Source organism: Chelonia mydas, chromosome 3 (assembly GCF_015237465.2).
Source record: "Chelonia mydas isolate rCheMyd1 chromosome 3, rCheMyd1.pri.v2, whole genome shotgun sequence".
Classification (NCBI taxonomy): Eukaryota; Metazoa; Chordata; order Testudines; family Cheloniidae; genus Chelonia; species Chelonia mydas.
In genome coordinates, this window is record NC_057851.1 from 192,043,954 (window position 1) to 192,066,320 (window position 22,367).

The following is a 22,367-nucleotide window of genomic DNA, read 5'->3' on the forward strand; positions in this document are numbered from 1 at the left end:
ATCAACTCTCCACTGCCTTCCTTGCAGCTTGTGTAGTCATTTTCATCTCTGCAAAGCGACTGCCAAATACAATCACTGATGTAAGTGAGCAGAGAATTCTGATTAGGAGCAATTTGAAATCACTGTGCACAGGTGCAAATGTCTATGTAAAGTGTAAGGCAGCAAGAATCAGACCCTATATGAGGCAAATATTTAGATTAACAGATGGTGATAAATAAATAATGAATGCCATTTAGATCAAATTTCATTGAACAAGGCACTGAACATAAAGTAGAAGGATGGTCTTGTGGCTGCAGCACGAGACTGGGACTTGGGAGACCTGGGGCTAATTCCTGGCTCTGCCAAAGACTCCCTGAATAGGCAGGTCATTTAACCTCTGTGTGTCATTTTCCCACCTGTAAAATGGGGAGAACAGCTACCTGCTCGGGGTCCTGAGGAGAAAATTGTTCATATTTGTGAGGTAAGTAATGCAGAGGGACATAGATCGATTCATAACACTTAGCATGGACTAACTGGCCTCAACTACAACCCATTCTACCAATCTGTGCAAACAGGTAGAGGAGACTGTGGTCACAAATAAACTGATCCAAAGAGGAAACATGCATGAGCCATGGGGACAACTACAGAGGGACTCTGACAAACAACTTCATGAGGGACTTCCAGAGATGGGGCCCCAATGCTGAGAAGTCTCTGCACCTTGACTGGTCCACACTGAACTTCAGGATGGCAAGGGGAGACATCTTGGTTGATCTCCAATGCCTCAAGAGGGAAACAAGATGGTTCTGCAACTAAGGATGTCTCCAATTTTCCCCCAGCATCCAGTCCAGCTATTTGGGTTGTGTTCTGGGCTGAGGATTTTCTATAGCTTATAATTCTAAGACCTGCCTTCTGCCCATCAGGTAGTCCTTGCAAGAGGGCTTGATAAATAGTTAAACTTCAGACTAAAAGGATCCTGGTGTAACTGGGAGACAGGGGAGTTCACTGTTCCCCACAGATCCTGAAATGCTGATGGAAGCTTGGCCATAGAAGGATACAAGTTCTCCATGCAAGAGCTGGCCTGTGTTCACATCGGAATGAGTAAGCAATTATCCTGGTGGCTTTACTGTTACCAGGTCTGATGGGCCAGGGTAGGACCCATATTTATGGTATCTAAGAAGCAAAGGCTCCTCCAGAGAGTTACTTTTGCAAAGATTCCAACTCCCTACACTCTGGGCCTTCGTAGATAAGCTAATAAGTTACTGCCAATTTCCACTTACACAAGTCAATAAAGAGTTATCGTCACATACTGTAAAATGGTGAAATGTATGTCAGCCTAAGACATGTCATATCTTACATAGAGAACAATGAAATACCTTCAAAATAATTAGACAACAGCTTTTAAATTATTATAATTTTTCAAAACATCAATAGAAAGAGAAAGAAGGGTTTAAATTTTTTAAAAATTCTGTACACTCATTTAGTGTATGGAGAAGCTGGCTCAAAATCAAGACCAGGATGAAGGCCAGGATTAAAGCTACCTATGGCAAGTTCACTGAAAGGAAGAAATTTCTCCCTTGAAACATCTACAGCAAGTAGCCAGATTTAATAGTTTTAAACGTACCCTCCATATAATTTTAGTGTAGTTTGTTTGCCTACCAGGCACATTTCAGTACTTACCCTATTTTACCAGGCATATAAAGGAGCAAGGGGACAACAGGGGAATCATCATTTCCATAAACAATGAAACCCATTTCGTGCAGTCTCCGCCTGAAGTATCTTGTGTTTTCTCCTAGCTGGCGCACTCTTTGAAGCCCTAAAATGAGACAGTCATGAAATCAGTCAGGGCACAGATCTCCAGGAAAGCAAAACAGGGACCTGTAAGTTTCAGAAACATTTAGCTCTCCATGAGATCTTTATATAGCTATTGGATCCATAAGAAAAATATTTAGTGAGTCACCTGTACAAGCCACATAAATACAGAGGCACATACTGAACCTAGGAATGGTTTCAGAGTAGCCGCCGTGTTAGTCTGTATCCGCAAAAAGAACAGGAGTACTTGTGGCACCTTAGAGACTAACACATCTATTAGAGCATAAGTCCACTGACTTCTGCTGAATTATGCCTGACCTACCATGGCATGAAATGAGACTCAAACCTACTGTATTCAGACACACACTCCTACAGACAGGAGTATTCTCTCTCTGTCTCGCTGGACATAGATTAGGGAACAGTTGCCTTTATAGTGCATATAGTTAAAAAGGACACATTGGATGAAATCTACGCATTGGCAGCAGTGGTGGTCTGGTATGACAGTGTATACATCCATCCAGGTGGCTGGGGGGCGGGGGCGTGTCCTTCAGTGCGGCCGAAGACCAGAGCCGGTGAAGGACCCAATGCCGAAGTGCCGCTGAAGACCCAGAGCGCCGCCTGACCCGACGCCAAAGACCCGGAGCGCCGCCGGGTGAGTACAAGTGTTGCAGAGATATTTCTATCGCAACCTATTTTTCTATTCCTATTCTATCATCACTTATATTCAAGGAAACCTGACTCCACAGGTCCCGGTCCGAATCGCACTGCAAATTCATAGACAAGATTCAGGTTCCCATGAGTTTGCACCCGTACACATGAGCTGGCCAAGAACAGAAGTGAAACTAGTAGCCATGGAAGAGTGAAAGCAGAATTCATCTTACTGCATTTGAGTACCATCCTTTCTGGAAGACAGAGATGTGTCCAAAGGCCGAGGCTGCCCACTTCCTACCCCATATCACCCTCTCTTGCTAGTCTAGAGCTAGTGAAACTTTTCTGGCTAAAGCAAACGAAGAACAATTAAAGAGAGGATAGAAAGTCAGCTTTGCCTTTTTCAACTTAAAAAAAAAATTTGTGCCCACCATTCTTTTTTAAAACAATGCAGAAGTAACCATTTTTTCCACACATGCATCTTGAGGTCTTCCTCTCACCCACCTCACAATTAAGTGCACAGGCACCGACTTTCTAATGTGCCAGGGGGTGCTTGACCCCCGACTCTCCCCCAGGCCCCGCCCTACCTCTTCCTCCAAGCCCCCCCTCCTCTTCCCCTCCCCCAGCACACCACTCCCTCGCTCCTCTCCCTCCCTCCCAAAGCCTCCTGCACGCTGAGAAACAGCTGATAATGGTGGATGGGAGGCGCGGGGGGGGGCACTGATTAGCAGGGCCTGCCTGCGTGTGGCAAACACTCACAGGCTGGGGGAGCTGCTAGGGGGCTGCTGGTGGGTACTATCAAACTACCTACAAGAGTTTAACATGAAAGTATTACATAAAATCTGGGGCAGTGGTTAATAGTTCATAAGAACACAGGAACTGCCAGACTGGATCAGAGCCCCATCTCTGACAGTGTACAGCACCATTGAGCCATTAGGCCCGAAGAGGGGTGCTGTGGATTTTTTTTTAAAAAATGACATGTGGACAAATTGGAGAAAGTCCAGAGAAGAGCAACAAAAATGATTAAAGGTCTAGAAAACATGACCTATGAGGGAAGATTGAAAAAATTGGGTTTGTTTAGTCTGGAGAAGAGAAGACGGAGAGGGGACATGACAACAGTTGTCAAGTACATAAAAGTTTGTTACAAGGAGAAGGGAGAAAAATTGTTTTTCTTTACCTCTGAGGATAGGACAAGAAGCCATGGGCTCAAATTGCAGCAAGGGTGGTTTAGGTTGGACATTAGGAAAAACTTCCTTTCAGAGTGGTTAAGCACTGGAATAAATTGCCCAGGGAGGTTATGGAATCTCCATCATTGGGCATTTTTAAGAGCAGGTTGGACAAACACCTGTTAGGGATGGTCTAGGATAATACTTAGTTCTGCCTTGAGTGCAGGAGACTGGACTAGATGACCTCTTGAGGTCCCTTCCTGTTCTATGATTCTATGTGAGAACAAAGGGGGGGGGAATCTGCCTTCTGATTAGTCGTCTGCCTCACGGCCCCGCCTCCTTCGGGGCAGAGCAACCAATCAGAGCTCAATCACCTTCTTTTCCTCACTCTGCTCCTGTGTGAGCGATGGGGTGGCTCCTTTGCCCCTCTCCTTCCCTCCTGCAGCTGCTGGCCTGGGCGGGGGAGGGTGGGGGAAGCTCCTGGAGCTCGAGGTGTGCCGTGGCAGAGAAAAGGTTGGGAACCACTGCGTTGGAGGAAGTTGTAAGAACCCTGCAGTAGGCAGATATGGGGTAATCTGCCCTCCACATAAGGTATCAGCCTGGTCTCTAATAGAGATTGGTGTAAGCCCTTATACACAAGCTTTAATATTCCTTCTACGTTTTGCTGCTAGTAATTCTGATAACTCTGGATATTGCTGATATCCATATAAATATCTAACACCTTTTTGGATCGATCTTATTAACTTCTTGGGCTCAACAATGTCCTGTGGCAAGGTCAGGGCCATCTGCTTCCCTCTGCTTCTGCAGATTGCTCCAGGGAGGCACAAAAGAGAAAGACCCAGTTCCATGGCAGGCTTCCTCCTTTCTCTCAACCCTATGGAAGCACTGCAGGGAACTCATCACTAGTTTGGAAGGGGCAGGTTGGGAGACCAGATGAGCTCAACAGCATTCCCCCACCCCCAAGCCACGGGGGAAAGCAACACAAACTACAGCAAAAGCTACTGCGGGAGAAGAGAGTGACAGGACCAGTGGTTGGCTGACCAAGACAGTTACATAAACTAAGTCAAGAGTTTGGCCTATCAGATATTGTCAGAGTTCAAGGATGACTTTTGATCATTGGAGATAATGTGAAATGATTAAAGATACTTTAACAATATTTCAGATGTATTAACTTTCTTACTAAGTGACATCCAGGGATGTCTGCATGACAAGAAATTGCATTCATATAATGTTTTCAGTTGCTTTGGAAAACGCTTTCACTTGTATCAATGTGTTGAACAGAAAACAGCAATACAGGTCAAACAAGTGTCTTGAAATTCATTCAGACATTTGAAATATTACACTGTTGCTTTGATTTAATCTCACATATTATAGTCTATTAAAAATGATTTTCTTCTCCTATGGTTTTGATGGAAGACTGACTAAGTTGAATGTATTTTTAAATAAATTGTTCTTTTCCCCGCTGCCAAGCTTGTGAATAGATCAAACACGTACAACATGTAATGCATGTGTAGTTACACTAAGGATGTATATAAGCAGTTCCATGCAGTTCTAGAATAGCTATACAAGTAATAAAATTATGTATATTACCCACATCAATTTGGAAAGTAGAATCCGCAGCTGGTGATCAGTTTACACCCTGAAGCAAGAGAACTGATAGACCTTGTAATTTTTTTAGTGCTAGATAGTGTAACAGATGCTCTTCCAATTAATATAATTGTCTGATCCTTTGATTCCTTCTGAACTCTGTATTTGTCCCAGCCATGTCCTGTAGCATTGATTATTATGAAATAATTATATGCTGAATTAGAAAGTATTTCTGAGTATCTGTTCTAAATTTGTTGCCTTTCAACTGAGAGTGTCCATTTGTTTTTGTGTTATGGGAAAGGGGTAAATAGGAGTGTTTAACTCACCCTTCACTATACTATGCTGCTCATTGTTTTACAGACCTCCACCATATGCTCTCTGTCTCATTTTTATTCTTTCCAAATTAAATAATCCTTGTCTTTTTACACTCTCCTTTACGTATCTTCTTCTAATACCTCTGATCTTTCTGGTTGCTACTTTCCTTCTGGTGATTCCAGTAATTGAGGAGATGGCATAATACCATGTTCCAAGATGTATAATACCATTGTAAAAGTATCCATGTGCTTTATTCCCTAAATAGCAGTCATGCCCCCTGGCATGTTTCTGACTCACTTGGCCCCTGTCCCCCGCAGCTGGGATGGCAGTAGGTTGCCCCCGCCCTCCTGGGCCCTGTTGTTGGGGACAGGGGCCGAGTGAGCTGGAGCCTCCTTCCCCCCACGACATGCTGGGCTCCCGTCCCCGGCAGCCGAGCCTGCCATTGCCTCCCAGCCAGGCTCTCTCAGGCAGAAGGGGTTCTGTCCCACTCCCTGCTCAGCTGCCAGGAAGGTGCAGAGAGAGAGGACAGAGCTCCTCTCCTTCCCTGCCCCCAGCAGGCCAATCTGGGGGAGCACTTGACCCTCCATACCCCATCACGTGTTGCCTCGATGATTTTTGGAAAGGTAAACTCCCAGTGTATGGGAGCGGTTTATTTCATCCTGTGCACTGCTTTCCACTTGACTGTTCTGATTTTCACCTGCCATTGTCAGAAGCTCTGGGACTTCTCACAACTCTCGCTATTCTTGATTGGGAAGTTGAGTGAACACCACATATAGTAGTACTGGTCCGTGAGGCACTCCAGTGTAAGGATCAGATTGTCCTGGGCTCTTGCACAGAGGGAGAGAAGAAGGGCGAGTTGTGCAAGGGCCAGGGAGCACTGCAGTCACTGGGAGCACAGAGATTGCTCCTTCCATTTTGTCCCAGGTGCATGATCCACTCTAAAGGAGGCAGAGAGGAGACAAGGCCATGGAGCTGACTGGGAGGAGCAGTCTGTACCATCAAATGAATGGTGTAGATGTGTGCTAAGGTAAAATCCTTCTGGTGCGCCCCATGGTGCAGTGCATCTCTGTATCACACTCAGAGACCAGTGGCTTAATGCCACAGTCTAGCCCTTATTCCTCTTCCACTGTAAGAATTGCCCATGTTTTACCTCCTACATCTTAAACAGCCTATAGGCATGACAGGGCCTCATCTCGCAACCCATGTGTCCTCAATAGCGCTGCATAAAGGACTTTCAGTAACAGCTTCTGGAATCAGAGTAGCAGCCGTGTTAGTCTGTATCCGCAAAAAGAACAGGAGTACTTGTGGCACCTTAGAGACTAACACATTCTGGAATGTGTAACCACGTTATGTCCATGAGTTCCTTTGTTGTATGCAGTGTTGTTTTAGCCATGTTGGTCCCAGGATATTAGAAAGACAAGGTGGATGAGGTAAAAAAAAAATAAAAAAAATTACCTTACACACCTTGTCTCTCCATGAGTTTCTTTCTCGATTATTTTGTGGGTGCATTCAAAGAATACCTTTGCCACACTAATTTCTCCCCATCAATTTATACTTCCCTAAATTCTATATTTCACAGTTTTCTCAGCAAGAAATCCCAGGATTCCTGGATTTGCCCTTTCTATTTTTATTAAAAGTTGGCACCATAATTGGCCATTCTCCAGTCCTTTGCTTTAATAGTAGCCTAGCTGTTCTATCCTTCAGATCCCTTAGAACTCTGATGAGTACCAGCTGGTCCTGGAGATTTATTGCCATCTAACCAGCTTTTTCATTTTTGATACCTTTATCTCCAACAGTACTTCATCTTTATTACCTGTGAAGGATAACCACAAATAGACATTTTCCTCCCATTCCTGTCTTCTTGGTGGGGTGAAGACCGACGCAAAAAAAATCCCACTTAGCTTCCTTGTTATTTCCTCCTTTAGATCTAGCTAACCCTACCTTCTTAATTCTGATGTACTTCAAATATGTGTAATGTGTTTGGGTCAACAGCTTTAGCTATTTGTGCTTCAAATTTCCTCAGAATCACAATTTTGTATTTCCTTTTAGTAATGTCACTTGGACTGAATTTGCATTATTAAGAGGATTCTTTTTTTTTGGCCTGAATTAATTTTTACAAACCTGGGGCTGAACTGTGGTATCCCATTTACAGGAAGGTGCAATTCATCATGTCCAGAGGGCCTGAACAAAGTTTATGTGCCACTCCAGTTCATTTACTCACATGACCAATCCCACGGACTTTGCTGGGACTAATTGCATGAGCAAATGCTCACCAATGTAAGTAGAATTTCCACAGTTGGGCTCTTGCCATTCAACTGTTGCCCTACTTTTCCCTTGTTTTTGTTCTCAGGAATGCAGACTTTGTGACTCTAATCAGGTAATTCTTTAGCAGTCTCCATTCGGATTCTATGGATTTTCATTTCCTAGCTTTCCCCCTTCAGGCTGTATCTAACTTCCTCTTTAAAAAGAAAATAAAATCCTCTTTTCTTGAAAGGTACCATCACAGTACTATCTCCTGGCATGGTCCCCTGCTGAGGCCCTGTCAAATTGTATCCTTTTGTGTCATTGGGCCAAATGAGGCAGTTAGGAAAAGAGCCGTAGACTGATGAACAGTGTGGTAAGTTAAAAGTGATCTGCAAAATAAAAAAATGGGTTTCTACCCTTTTTGGTTTTAATGATGCATAAAAAAAGATGTAAAGCATTTTTATTTTCCAAGGTATTCTTTCCTGCTTGTTTTTTATTTTAGAAAAAAGCAGGAATATTAAGCCTAATCTTCCCTCTTCAAGTTGGGAGACTCATTGGAGGACTGGAGAACGAGTGAATTTCCTCAGCCATCAGTTAAAGGGTCGTATTGCTGAATGTTTCAGAAAAAGAGTTTGTCTTAAGCCCTTGCCAGGAGTTAGAATGAACAAACGCAATCGCTCTTTTACCTATTCCTTATGTGGCCCTATTATCATTTGATCATTCGATGTTGATGAAATTTAATAATATAGAACCCAGATAAGTACAATCTGATAGTCAGATTATTTAAAACTCATTTGTCTCTAAAAGTCTCTTCCCCGCTCAGTTGCTCAAGTCCTCCAGCAAAAGCAGGGGAGTAGAGAATCAATATTTACAATGTTAAAAAAAGAAGCAGTGAAAAATCACTTATATTTAAAAACCTTTCAGTCCTTCTTTCTACATCACAAGGAAGCAGATTTCTAGCAGATTTTGTTGTTTCCCATATCTTTTACAGCCTGATTGAACAACCATGTTTCCAGTAAGAGGACCGAATCACATGCTTCATTACTTCATTTCTGTTTCTATATAGCATAGATTCTACAGTAAATCCAGTTCTGGCCCATCCACAATTTTTATTCAGATAGTCTAGGAATTTCTTGTGGTTACTACCATTGCTCCATTGTTGCAAGTGAACCTGTTTTGTATTTCCCCCCAGTAAATACAATGACCCATAGATTATTCTTATGTCACTAAAGCTTCAGAAATTCTTATCATGTCTCCCAATACAAAGTATTTCAACTTCTCTCTTTTGTTTGTGAAGGGTACAGTATTGGTACTCTACATGAATATTTACAGTTTTTACTCTTAATACCTATTTTTATGTACTTCTTTCTGATGACTCCATCCACTTACTGGATTGCTGCTCCTTGGTTCCCCATTCTCCTCTCTGGTCCAGCTGTGACTATTGTGCTAACCCCGATTACTAGCTAGGTACTGAGTAGATTGCATAGTCAGACTACACTGCCCCTCAGCACCTGTTATCTTTCATTCTATTCTTTTGGTTAATGTGGGGATCACCACACCTATGCAAGCCCTGTTCCTCTAATAATTTCCTACTGCTTAATAAATTCTAGGTTTAACTAAGAGCTATTACTTCATCCCTTTTGTATCTCATCTAGTCAAGACGCTCTCCTGACAAGCTTCTGGCTGGGAAATTTATAGGGAAACTGGGACTTGCTCTATAGTGATAAGTGTTTTGTTGAACAAATTAAAAGATCCCATAAAACCACTGCATTTGTAACTTCATGCACAAAACTGCCCACGCAGACAACTCGCTAGTTATAGTTTCTGCCATTCAGTTTAAAACTTTCTGTGTAAGAAATCCGCTGGGTTAGTAGAGGCCACAAATAGTTTAACCATCTCGCCAATGCTGCTAAAACAAAAACAGCTGTGCCAGAGCAAGGAAAACAAATGAAACACAAAAGCATCCTACTACAAAGCTTTCCAGTCTCTAATAAAAACAATAGTCTGTGGTATTTCCAAAAATATTTTTGGTATAGTAGCTCTCAAAAGAACCAGGAGGAAATATTGAGGGGATGGGGTGGGGGACCACAGAATAGCTTGACTGAAATCTACAAAATGAAAGTTCTCTCTTCTTTTGAATATTAAACAGGTTATTAGCACCTCTTAATGTATAGAAAGAACTGGGTCTTAAAGATTAAAAATAACTGTAGTATTTTAACACTACCCAATCTAATTCCTAAGCTCTCAGTCTACCGCATTTGAAACTACTGACTTTTCAATTAGGGAAAGTTTTCATAGATGCAGATGTTGTTGGTGGATGTAGTTTAATACTTCTCCTTTCTAGTCAGCTATTTACCACAATGCTGGAAAGAGATTCTCAGCCATTCAAAATTCCAGGCTTTTCAAAATTTATCAAACCATCTGATCATTGCATAGAGCTGACAGATAAAAAATATGTAACAATTTAAGGTGCAGGTAATATTCGTTCCCTATTAAGGGGAAAATCCCACCCCTGAGTGATGTGGCTATACTGACGTAAGGTGGTAGAATAGCCTCAGACAAGCGCCTCAAAACTGAATATCCAACCCCTCAAATCTACATCCTTAGACAATTTGTAAGTGTGGAGGGAGAGTTCCCCTTTGGAGCATGCCCACAGGGCTCAGTTCAGGACATTCAAATGCTGATATAGGAATGCCTTTTAAAACAATGATACCAGACAGTGTGACATCCCAGAACATTAGACTCAGAATGCTAACACTGTTTTGCTGGGGGTGGAAAAAGCCTAGGAAAAGATCTGAAAATGCATGAATTCTGAAGAGTGAGGGAGAGAATACTGGAAGAGGATGGGCGGGTGGGTGACCATTTCTTTACCAAGCCTCCACACTTTCCTTTCTGATGTTAAGTTTCTTGGTTAAAGACCACCTACGTGCCTCATACACATTGTCATATGTTTTAGTACTGGTCCACTACTACCATATATAATCAGTTATTCATCTTGCACGCTACTGTGGTAGGTGCAGCAGAAAAACCTCAAGTTTGTAATTATATTTCAACGCTCCTTTTGTTTTTAGTTTTATGCGTCTCTTCAAAACTAGATTTAAGGGCAGCTTTGGGTAAAGCGCAGGCTTTCATTTGAAGAGCCTATTTTCCTCACACATACCTGACCCCAATTACTTCCCCAGGCTTACTTTGCCGGGTGGCTGAATTGAGGAGGTGAAGCCTACTCTTTGCCCTGCCCATTTATTCCCCATCACATGTGGGAGGGGAGCAGTGGTTCTGTGGAGGCTGCCATCCTACCTGCATTGTGACCTGGAATATGGGTAATCAGTGCAAAGGGACAGGCGGTGCCCAATGCCCTCTCACTGTCTTGAGTGAGCACATAAGGCAGCTCACAGTTGAGCTCTCTGGGTACAAACCTGCTTTCATTGGAGTCCCGCAATGTTAGTGTTGAATTCAGTAGTCTAACAGCCTGAGGACCAGATTCTTAGCTGGTGTAAATCATTGACTTCAATGGAACTAGGCTGATTTACAAAAGCAAATTATCTTACCCTGATTGCAAAATTATCATCCCTCTCAAGCAAAGTTTCTTTTACTCTTCCAAATACGTTTGTTTTTCACTTCTGAAAGCTTTTAACCAGCAAATAATTTAGATCTGTCCAACTTCTGCACGACATTTTACCTTTGAATGCCACATGAAGGTTTTTAACCTTGGAAATTCTTACTCAACATATTGAAACCAGGAACAAGCAACCTGTAGCCTTTAATGTTTATATCTCAGGTGTATGTTCACTGAAAGAGGGTTATTTTTCCTGAACCTGTTCCAAAGAGGACAATCCCGCTCTTTGTACTTTTCCTCGGCATACTGTGGGCTATGCAAGACACAAATCCACCTGCTTTAATCTTCTCCAGCTGTTTTTTCATGGGGACTTTTTTAGATAATTAGTTATCCAATCCAACTGCTACATACCAGTGTCAGACTGTCTCTTCAATCTATGTTCCTGGGATACAGAGCTCTAGTCCCCTGCCTTCTTCTAGTAACAACTAGATAGTAAAAAGAAAACTTTAATAGGCTGCAAAAATTTTTGGAAAACAATAGTTGTTCTTCTCCCCTAAACAGTTACAGATGGACTGATTTTCTTTCCTTCTCTGGTTCCACTATAGAAGTAACACATATGTACCTCCATGTGCACTAAATCACAAATAGAACACTATAAAACCAGGGTGCCTAAAGGAAATGAGCTCTAAGATAACGGTTCTGTATAAAAACAACTTTGTTATGGATTGGGGAGAAGCAAAGACCTACACTAACACCACCTATAAACCAAATGATTTAGACTAATACTCCTGCTAAATAAGCCTTTAAGGACTAGAGTCAGTCTAATTTTAACTGTGAATTGCTGTAAAACACTTTTCAGAGAAAAAGCAATGGTAATTTCAAATAAAGGACAGAGAAGAGGAGGAATTGTACAAAATTCTGTTGATTTTTTTATTGGCCAGGTATGTACAGGCACTTGCACACAAATATTGATAATTCTGTATCATGTACACTAAAAGCACCTTGCATGAAAACAGAGAAAGAGGGACAAGCCCTTGCTGTGCATATTTATTACCAAACACAGGTGATTAATCACAAAGCATGTCAGTCCCGCAGCTGAAAGCCAGCCAGCACACATTGCACTACATCTGTAACATATTAGGTATTGCTGAAATGCCAAGGATCTAAATGCATTTAGGAAAGGCAAGTCTCTCTTTTGTGTTCCTCAGACTGATTACACACACTACCAATTGGAGTAATACGACAGCAGCAAGCTTCTTCCAGAACTGCCGGGGAATCTAAAGCTCTGCTATCTCTAGAATGAAGAAGGTACCTTGCCGTGCCATGGAACTATGTATTATTTGCCTATTGTAAAAATGAGGTTTACTAAGCGCCACATTGTGAACCCCTTGCTCACACTGAATAATTCCTATATCCTTGACTTCAGTCCCACTGCTTGAGGGAATAATTGCACACAAGTGTGTGCAAAGGAGTTCAGAATCTGGCTTCATAAGAATAACTGTGAGATTTATTTCCGTGCTAGTCTGTGGATCTCTTTCACCAGCCCTTTTTCTAATGCTTAATTTGAGACTAAGGGGAGATCAGTATTGTGAGAGGGATTAGCACTGGCCTCTGTCCAGGGGTGCTGGTATGGGGGTAGGGATAGGGGGCCATTGCCCCATCACTTTTAAAAGGGGGAGGGCTCTTCCCTCCCACTTTTTACCAGCTATAAGGGTGAGTGACGGGGGAGACAGGGTGGAGAGGAGCAAGCAGGGGTGGGGTCTTGTGGGGAAGAGGCAGAGCTGGGACAAGGCCTCGGGGGAAGAGGTGGAGCAGGGGCAGGGCCTTGGGGGAAGGGGCGGTACAAGGGCGGGGGTTTGGGGAGAAGGGGCGGTGCAGGGCCAGGGCCTCTGGGGAAGGGAAGACATGGGGGCAAAGAGTAGTGCGGGGCCACAGTCCGGGCGACAGTGGCCCTCCACTTTTAGGGAGCTTCTGCCACTCCTGTCCCTGTCCCAGTGGTGGAACGAATGGGGGGAAGCAGGGGTGACCGCACTCCTAGCAGCCATTAGGTGTATGCGTGGCACCTTTTGAGGCATGGAGAGTGAGCCCGCCCCATGCTCACACTGTGCTGGTGGCTCCTGGCCCATGGAGCTAGGCCCAGCTTCCCACTCTGGGCATTACAGCAAGGTGCATCAGGTCGCACAGTGCCCAAACCTAAGTGGTGTCAGGTTGCAATGACTGGAGGAGGGAGCTGGGCCTAGCCCTGCAGGATGGGAGCTGCCTCTGCCAAGCGACTGCAAGACAGGTTGGCTCTCCAGCTCACCACCAATGACCCACCACCCCACCCCCTGCCAGTCACAAAACCTCACTCCACCACTGCTCTGCTCCCACTGACGTCAACAGAAAATCTTCCACTGACTTCAACAGGAGCACCGTTATGCCAGTGCTGAGTGCTTTTGAAAGTCTTACTCTGTCAGCCTATTACTCAAGTTCCCTTGCTTGTTAGAATCAACAGTCCATTATTTTCTATGGACGCAATTCTGCCACATATAGGGTGAGGAGTACCTTACTCTGCAGGTGGTGCCATTGAAATCAGGATGATTACGTTCAGGGTTTGTTCTGCTTCAGCTTGAGTACGGGTGGCAGAATCCAACCTGACTCATCATCTGCTGCTGAGAAAATGGCTATGATGCAAGGCCCTGTTCCAGGCAGGCACTTCAGCATTTTGAACACATCACACGTGGGTAGTCTCATTGCATTTAATGAGAATACTCAGAAGCTTAAAATCAAGCATGTCCTTAAGTGTTCTGCTGGATCAAGACCTAAGAGAAGTTCTTGCAGTTCATAATAAAAGACAAGAAGAAAATCTGAGGGAGCAATAAAGGGAAGTTCCATAATAATTAGAAACTAATGTAGTTCATCATAGCTCCAATCCTGCAAGCCGCTGAGAGTGGGTGCTGGGGCCTGCCCACACAGAGCAGCTTGCGGCATTAAGGCCTCAGATTTGACAGGAGACGCTGACAGCCATATTTCGTTTTACAAAACATGAAAGGCCAGATTTTCAAAAGAGCTCAGCTCCCATTTAGCCCTGGAAGCTCAGCTGTCAGGAGCTGAGCGAGCTCTTTTGAAAGTCTGGTGCCAATTGTGGGTGCTGATCATTTTTGAAAATCTGGTCCTAAGTTTTTACAAAACCCAAGACAAATGTAAATGTTTCCAGGGATTCGTCGCCAATTTTTAAAATAAACCTTTAAAACACAAAAACATATTCCCCTGCAGGTTTTGCAATCCAACTATGCCAGCATTGATCTAGTACATGAGAACTCAATTCTGACTACAAACTACTTGTCCCATTTTCAGTTTCCAAGCAGAGAGAGAAATTGTGATACAAAGTTAAACCATAAACAGCGAAAGTCATTTGCATTTTAAAAATATCCTTTCTGTTTTAATAATCTCAGGTATTGTTTTGTAACATGCCTGAGGACAGTAGCTTCTTAAGAATATATTTTAAAATTAGACAGAGTCCCATAAAAGCATATAAAAAGGAATGCTACTTTATTGTTAATGAATTACCACATATCAAATAGAAAAAATATGACTTTTTAAATGCTTTAATTAGCAAGTTACATCACTACATTTTATTCTTCATCAGTATGGAAACTGCTTTCGTTTGCTAGCAGTCTTAAATCTGTAAACTTAGTGGTTCTATTTTTTTACCTATCAAATTTAAGTGTAAAAATATGCTTGTGGTATTCTCAATAAGAAAAAAAGGTCCAAGGTCACAGCTGGAAGGGGCTAGCATGGCTTTCTCAGACTAATCTTAGCCGAGAAGCTCTGTCAGTGCCTTATAGGCAAGTACGCATAGTATAAGCTATTATTAAAAATCAGACAAAGTCCAAGTATCCTGAGCCAAGTGCAGGCTCATCGAGGGGCTAAAACTGCTAAGGCAGCTGTTGAGTTTCCTGAGGTATCTCCAGTGGTATAATGAGAAGCCATGAAGAGAAGGTATAAAGAATATATATATAATCCAAACTATAAAGTGAATGTCATGGGAACTTCTGCTTCCCATGTCCCATATGAATGAAGAAGGGTATATTTGAGATTAAAAGGCAATGTAAGTTTAAAAGGCAATGTAAGTTTAAAAGGGATAAAATGACTTTAAAAAAAAAACAACAAACCACTGCAAACTAACCTATAGAACTCACCGCTGCATGGTATTAGCGAGGAATATAGTTATAGCTGTGAAAGGTTCGTACAGGGATTAGACACTTGTATTCTATTAGCAATTGTATTATATGAACTACAATAGAACATTTGCAGTTACTCTATCTAGGATAAAAATTGCAAATGCTGTGGGTCCTCAAGTTTTAGTGCCTGAACTGACATATAGGCTCAGGGAGAGGTTTCCTCCTCTTCAACTAAGAATGCTGTAATACTGCATAAATGGCCAGAGGCATTAGGGAATTTTTCACCATTTTCTGAATCCTCTGGCATAGGCCATTGTGGAGGCAGAATACTTAACTAGATGGACCATTAATTAGAGTGAGCCTGGCATTTCCTGGTTCGATTTGCTCAGTGAACAGGAGAAAACGAGGCAGAATGAAGGGTATGCAGTAATTTACTCATGGATTCTGTAAAATTGTTACAGGCCATCTGGTGTACATAAGATAGTCAAGAGATATTGGAGAAATGATCATGAAATGACGCTCGGTGGTTTCAGGACTCTATCACAAATTCTGTGCCAGATATTCATTTGTAGACAAATTTTGGGGGAGACCTTGTATTTCCTGCATTTCTTTTTAGTTACGTAAAGTGGGAGTTCTTGAATGATAAAATGGAACATTCCACTGAAAGTAAAACGCACATTTTGCCAGTGGGTTCACAGCTATTTGCTAACAGTAGAGGAATGGTGAGACTCAGGGCTCCTGGGTTCTGTTCCATGTTCTGAGAGGAGTATACTGTACTGTGTACAGACTCTTCTGCTCCTGTCCCACCCAAGCCTGAAATCTTCTGCTCCTGCCCCTCCAATATATCCATGTCCCAGTTTTAGACCTCCCCTTCCCAACCCAGCCTGCAACCTCTTCTTAGTCCCAGTCTTCCCCTTCATTCCAATATCCTCCAACTCCATCCCCTCATCTCAGTCCACTACCTTCCCACCAAACTCAAACAAGTCTCCACAGAACATGTGAAATGAAGATGTTTCAGAGACTCATATTTGGGTGGATTTTCACAAAGATGGCAAAAGGCACAACCTTGACACCAGGATGACCTTGTGTCAAGTTTCAAGTCCTTGCTCCAAAGCATGGAAGTATTAGAGCTACTCAATGAAACATCTATACATTGTTCTGCCCATGTTAAATATTCTAACATTTCCCTAACTTTATTGAGAGAAACAGAACTTTTTTTGTCTAAATAAATAAATTCAGCCATAGGCAGACACCTGGCATCCATGGAAAATTTCAGTCTGAAAGGTTGAAGTTTGGCAAAGTTATAAGGAACTGAAAACAGGGACTGATGATGGAAACTGTTGGGCAACACTGACTGCAGATATCGATACCTGCAATGCCTTTAATTATATAGTACCACTAGTGCACACATGTATCTACTCAGACCCTCCAGTCATGAATCCATTAATTAGGTCTTGGAAATTCAAACCTTGTTTTCTTTTTCAACCAAGCATAATCATGCTAAAGCAAAATAACTGCAGAAAAAACAACAGCAGATCGATCATTTTGATACATGAGGAGGTAAACACAAACACTGGCTGCATTTCTGGGCTTTGATTACATCCAATGTGTAAGCACATTTCTCTTGCTCTGCTCCAAGTCAGATGCTTACCAGATCAAGGCAGAGTACTTTAACAACTAATGGAAGGCAGGGTGGAAGCCCTATAACTAACTTGGGAAATGTAAACCAAAACTGAGCAAAGCACTAGAAAATAAACGACAGGGAATAACCTGGAAGTTGCAAGGGACTGACTAAACGATCAAATTATGATCTGATTTCTATACATCTATTATTCTAGGATTCAGTGATGAAGACAACTGGGACAAATTTACTCATTTGCCACCAAGGTATTTCACTGTCTCTCTCTAGGTGAGTTATTCCATGTTAAGCTAGCAAAGATGTATTTTCTTTCCTTTTCAAAATACTTAATACATGTGTTGGCAGTTTCCCTAGATATCTGAGGGTCAGCGCCTCTCCACCTACAGGAATATCTGTTGGAGGGGAAACACTTTGTGAGGTTCTCCTTACAGAGTCTCCCCAAAACTATTCTGTGGGGAGTGGGAGCAGCTTTACTCCCATGCAATGAATTCCATTCTCACAATCCAGCAGACCTGCAGGGAGAGGCCATCCCTCCTCACTGGCTCTGGAAGCTTCCCCAGTACAGAGGAGTCTGCGAAAAAGGTAATATGGCCTGAGGCCATGTTATCTTTCCTGGGTAATCTTCATAGGGCTGTTGGAAGACCCATACCCAACTTTACCCATTCCTCATGAAGACCCCATTCTTCATAGAGTTTTTTGTGTGGTCCTTAATTTGGCGTTGGGAAGAGAAACGTGTGCATAAAGGTGAATTACTTAACCTTCTGCAAGGGAGAGATAAACTCCATATGTCAATGGTTTCTTCCATTTTTGGATGTAGGGATGCCATCTTGTCTGAGCTGAGACTTTCCCGTCATGTGGCATGTTGCCCCATGAGGATCATTCAAAAATTAACAGCTGCTATTTTATATTATATTAATGCACAAGGGCCCCAGTCAAGATAAGGGCCCCGCTATGCTAGGTGCTAAACTAACATCTAGGAAGATTCAACCAGAGCACGCTCTCTCCCCCTCTTTCTGTTTACATTCTGAGCCACAATCTGTGTTCCTGAAGCCAAAGCAGCATCAAAGCTGATGACCTGATGCTCAGTATATTTGTATTAAATGTTACAAGGCAAATTAAAATAAATTGCCAGAGCTAACAGAGATAAGCGAAGCAACTCAGTTTATGTAAAAATACAAACATTGTGTCACTAAACTACACTGCTGCTGACAGAACTTTTTCTGAAACTCTAATCCTCCAAATCACCTAGGTGTAGACAGCTTTAAAGGCTCTCTTTTGAACCCAGGTCTCCGATCAGCCTGCACTACACTATATGCAGACTCATGTTACCCCAAAGCCATTTCTAAGCAGCTCTGGAAGGCTGAGATTAGAAATGCTTTACATACCATATATTTTAGGCCCTAAAGACAAAACTCTTGAAAAAGGTTGGTACAATATTGCCCTCTGTTGGCAAGCATTTTTATAAAACTGATTCAGAGGATTATATAATGTATCAGGATCATTTGAATGTACAGTAGGTAAAATACAAGGAGTGTAGTGAGTCTCTTATATCATAGGTTTCAGAGTAGCAGCCGTGTTAGTCTGTATTCGCAAAAAGAAAAGGAGGACTTGTGGCACCTTAGAGACTAACAAATTTATTTGAGCATAAACTTTTGTGAGCTACAGCTCACTTCATAAGATGCATGCTGTAGCTCACGAAAGCTTATGCTCAAATAAAATTGTTAGTCTCCAAGGTGCCACAAGTCCTCCTTTTCTTTTTGCGAATACAGACTAACACGGCTGCTACTCTGAAACCTGTCAAATAAATTTGTTAGTCTCTAAGATGCCACAAGTACTCCCTTTCTTTTTGCGGATACAAACTAACATGGCTGCTACTTTGAAACCTACATAGATATTACTATCCCCAACCCTTAAGTTTCAAATTGGAGAGTATAACAACAACTTCCTTAATCCAGTTTGGATTATTTGCCTAAATGACTAAAATATTGTTTCCCCAGCCTTCAGGCATCACAATGGAGTGTTTCTAGATTCCAAGTAACCTTAATTTTTGCTCGTGCACTGAAGCAAATTTTGGTATTTTGGGCCAGATTCTCCATTCCTCCTTTTCTGCACTGGCACCTTGCACTGGGCCAGAGGACCCATTGGCCCCCGGTACAATTCTAAGTAGCCACAGGGCTGCTCTAAATTGTACTGGTTTGCAACAGCACTCTATGGGCCATTGCATCAGTACAAAATAGTTGGAGTGCAGTCTGATGTGGCCATGCCTCTGTCAGTCTCCATCCCCAGCTTGCCCTCCAACCCAGGACTATGAGGGAGGGCCAGCAGGAAGTCACTGAGTAGATCTTCTCCAGTCAGGGACCCCTACTACAAAAAGATTCTACCTCCTTTATGCTGCTGAACCAGCATAAATGAACTGCTGTTCAGGACAACAATCTGGTTCTTCAAGTATATGTTATACATAAAATTGCAAAATCCACATCATTCTCCCTAAACACCTCCAGAAAATTAAAATGCATTGGTACATCAGCTATTACCCCTGGGTTAGGACAAATTTAAGTCCTAGGAGCTTGGATATACTTCAGTAACATACTGCAGTAGTAGCAGATAGTTACATAACACAGTTGTTCTATAGTTTATATAGTGTACATTATACAGAGACTCTGATCCTTGGATACTTAAAAGTAGATCCCCATCACAGAAGGAATACAAATAAAACTTATCCTCCATAAATGACCTCAATATGTCTTTATTGCAGTTTCTCCAGAACCTGGGGACAAAGCATGTTCGGAAACAAATTTAACTTCAGGACACTGCAGTCTAGTTACAAATTGAAGTGTGACATTAATGTCATAATTTTAATAGTACCATCATGTACAGTGTCACACCTAGGTAGAAAGTCTATATCATGCTTTCAATCATTTGCTGTTTCAAACATTTACATTCATCAAGAATCTCATGTGGCAACCACCTCTATTGAGACAAGGCTGAGTTTGAAACTCCAGGAGTGGTCTCTAAGTAGTATTTTTATTGCAATATCTAAGTCCAACAAGATGATTAATAATAATAGATTCTCAGCTTTAACTCTGAACTCATGCTGTAAAGGCCATCATCAGATTTAAAGAGTTTATATCCTTTTCATATACATTTTTGGGAAGCTTATGTGGTCTAGTGGCTAGAAAAGGCAATTGAGAGCAAGGACTCCAGAGGGGCACTTCCATCTCTGCCACTGTCTTGCTCTGTGATCTCAAACAAGTCACCTAACCACTGCGTGCCTCAGTTTACCCAACAGCAAAACAGACATCTTCTTGCAGGAGTGTTGTGAAGCTTAGTTTGAAATGGCTTCCAGTGTACTCTGAGATCATTGATGAAACTGTGCATAAAAGTATGTAGCAGTATGATTAAAAACACCCAAGGGCATGCCAGGATGGATATGATAGACTGTACAATGTGAATGACTACATTTACACTGACATTTTTACCATACTTTTCTACTGCCTTTGGGACCTTTGTTGTTGGAAGGTATTTTTTGCTCCCTGTCAGTACATGCTAAGATTATAAATAAAATGCGTGCAGTTACTAAAAGGGGTCTTACCTTGTGTTGTTCCGTCTAGTCCCATGACACATTTCATTGACCTAATGATCTGCTCTGCTACAGGTGGACTCATAGATGTGGCATAAATAGCACTATGGGAGTGAGTTCGTAAAAAATCCACAAGTTCCTTAAACAAGTGAAACAAAATTTGAGTTAACTTTGAGTTGTCAGGAGAGCAAAACGCCTTCCCATCTACTGATACAGGTGAGAACATACGGAGATCAAGGATATTTGACCAAGACATTTCATGACTGATTTATTTTCTTAATTGTTATTAAAAATCCATGGTCTGAAGAAATACAGGTGACACTTGGCAAATGTAGATCCTTTAAAATGTAAGCTATGCACCCACAGCTGAAACAAAGCTACAAACTAGAATACTACTTTGCTTATAATGAGACTCTTTACAGAAGGGGAGGCGGGAAACCTGGGCTCACTGCGGGACTAATCAACAAGCTGTATTTAAAATACAGAATTGTCCCACCTTTCAGAAGGATGACTGTGATGTGCAAATGGCAAATAGTGCAGTTTGTCTCCCATTAGCAGAAGAAAAGTAACTTTACTAGTGTCTGTATTCAACTTCACTGTAGTCTTATTAGTTTGTCTTTACTATAAGGCTGAACCCTACCTAGCAGTTCCATCAAAATCCATTGCAACTCCTCATTGCCACATGCTCTCCACTTTAACACACTCCTTCGTCCTTGACACATGCTTCTGCATAAGCTGAAAATGAAAACAGGCCCCAATCATGCAATTGGATCCACCACCAGCCTAAACCCCTGCACCTGTGCAGAGCACTACAGACTTAAATGGGACTCGAGGTGGGCACGGGGATTTGTGCTAGTGGCTCTGAGTGCAATTCTTAGGCCCTGATGCTGCAGTGACACCTCCCCTGCTACTTACCTGAGCCAAACGACTTTATACAAACTAGGATAAGTCATAGGTAGGGGGCCTAGTTACAGGACATAAAGGCTTAAGGCCTTGTGCACACAGGAAAGTTTTACCAGTTGTACTGATATAGTTTACAGGTATAGTTATACTGGCATAATCCCAAACTGGGCATGCAAAGCTGTACATTGAAGTATATTTAGCCACCCACAGCTGGCCGAATATCCCCAAGACAATGAACAGCAGCATTATTTATAAAGCCCTCCACCCAGATTTGGGACAAAAGTACCAACAGCGCAGCAAATTACCTAATATGAATATCAAACAAAAATAAGAAAACTGAATATTTTACCCATCTCAACATGAAGAATATCTGAACAGCTCAATCATGCATTTGGGATCCAAACAGGAATGATGAATTCTCTATAATAGCACGGCTATATGGCAGATTGTATGGAAAGGCAGCTATACATACCATACACAGATAAGATGCCATTTGTTTTGGTGCCAAACAGAGACTAGAAGTTTTCTATTTACCTTCTTGCCAGCTATGTATCCTCCAGCTGCTCCAAAGCTTTTAGTGAATGTACCCATCAATACATCGACATCTTCAGGGTCCATTCCAAAATATTCCACGACTCCCCGGCCGGTGGCTCCCACAGCACCAATGCTGTGAGCCTCATCCAAGTAGAGATAGGCTTTGTATCTCTTCTTCAAGGCGACTATCTCTGGCAGGCGCACAATGGAACCTTCCATGCTAGAGAATGAGAATTAGTAATGA

At 42.3% G+C, this 22,367-nt stretch overlaps 1 protein-coding gene across 3 annotated transcripts in view; it reads right to left on the reverse strand.

Moving 5' to 3' along the window:
• Positions 1-22,367, reverse strand: part of SPTLC3 (serine palmitoyltransferase long chain base subunit 3) — a 134,509-nt gene that overhangs the window by 4,242 nt on the left and 107,900 nt on the right. For all 3 annotated transcript variants that reach the window (XM_027826543.3, XM_043544037.1, XM_043544036.1), the window contains exons 8-10: positions 22,124-22,343; positions 20,699-20,825; positions 1,657-1,792 (exon numbers count right to left, since the gene is read on the reverse strand). In XM_027826543.3, the coding sequence (XP_027682344.1) occupies positions 1,657-1,792; positions 20,699-20,825; positions 22,124-22,343 (483 nt within the window). The remainder of the gene's footprint in view (positions 1-1,656; positions 1,793-20,698; positions 20,826-22,123; positions 22,344-22,367) is intronic.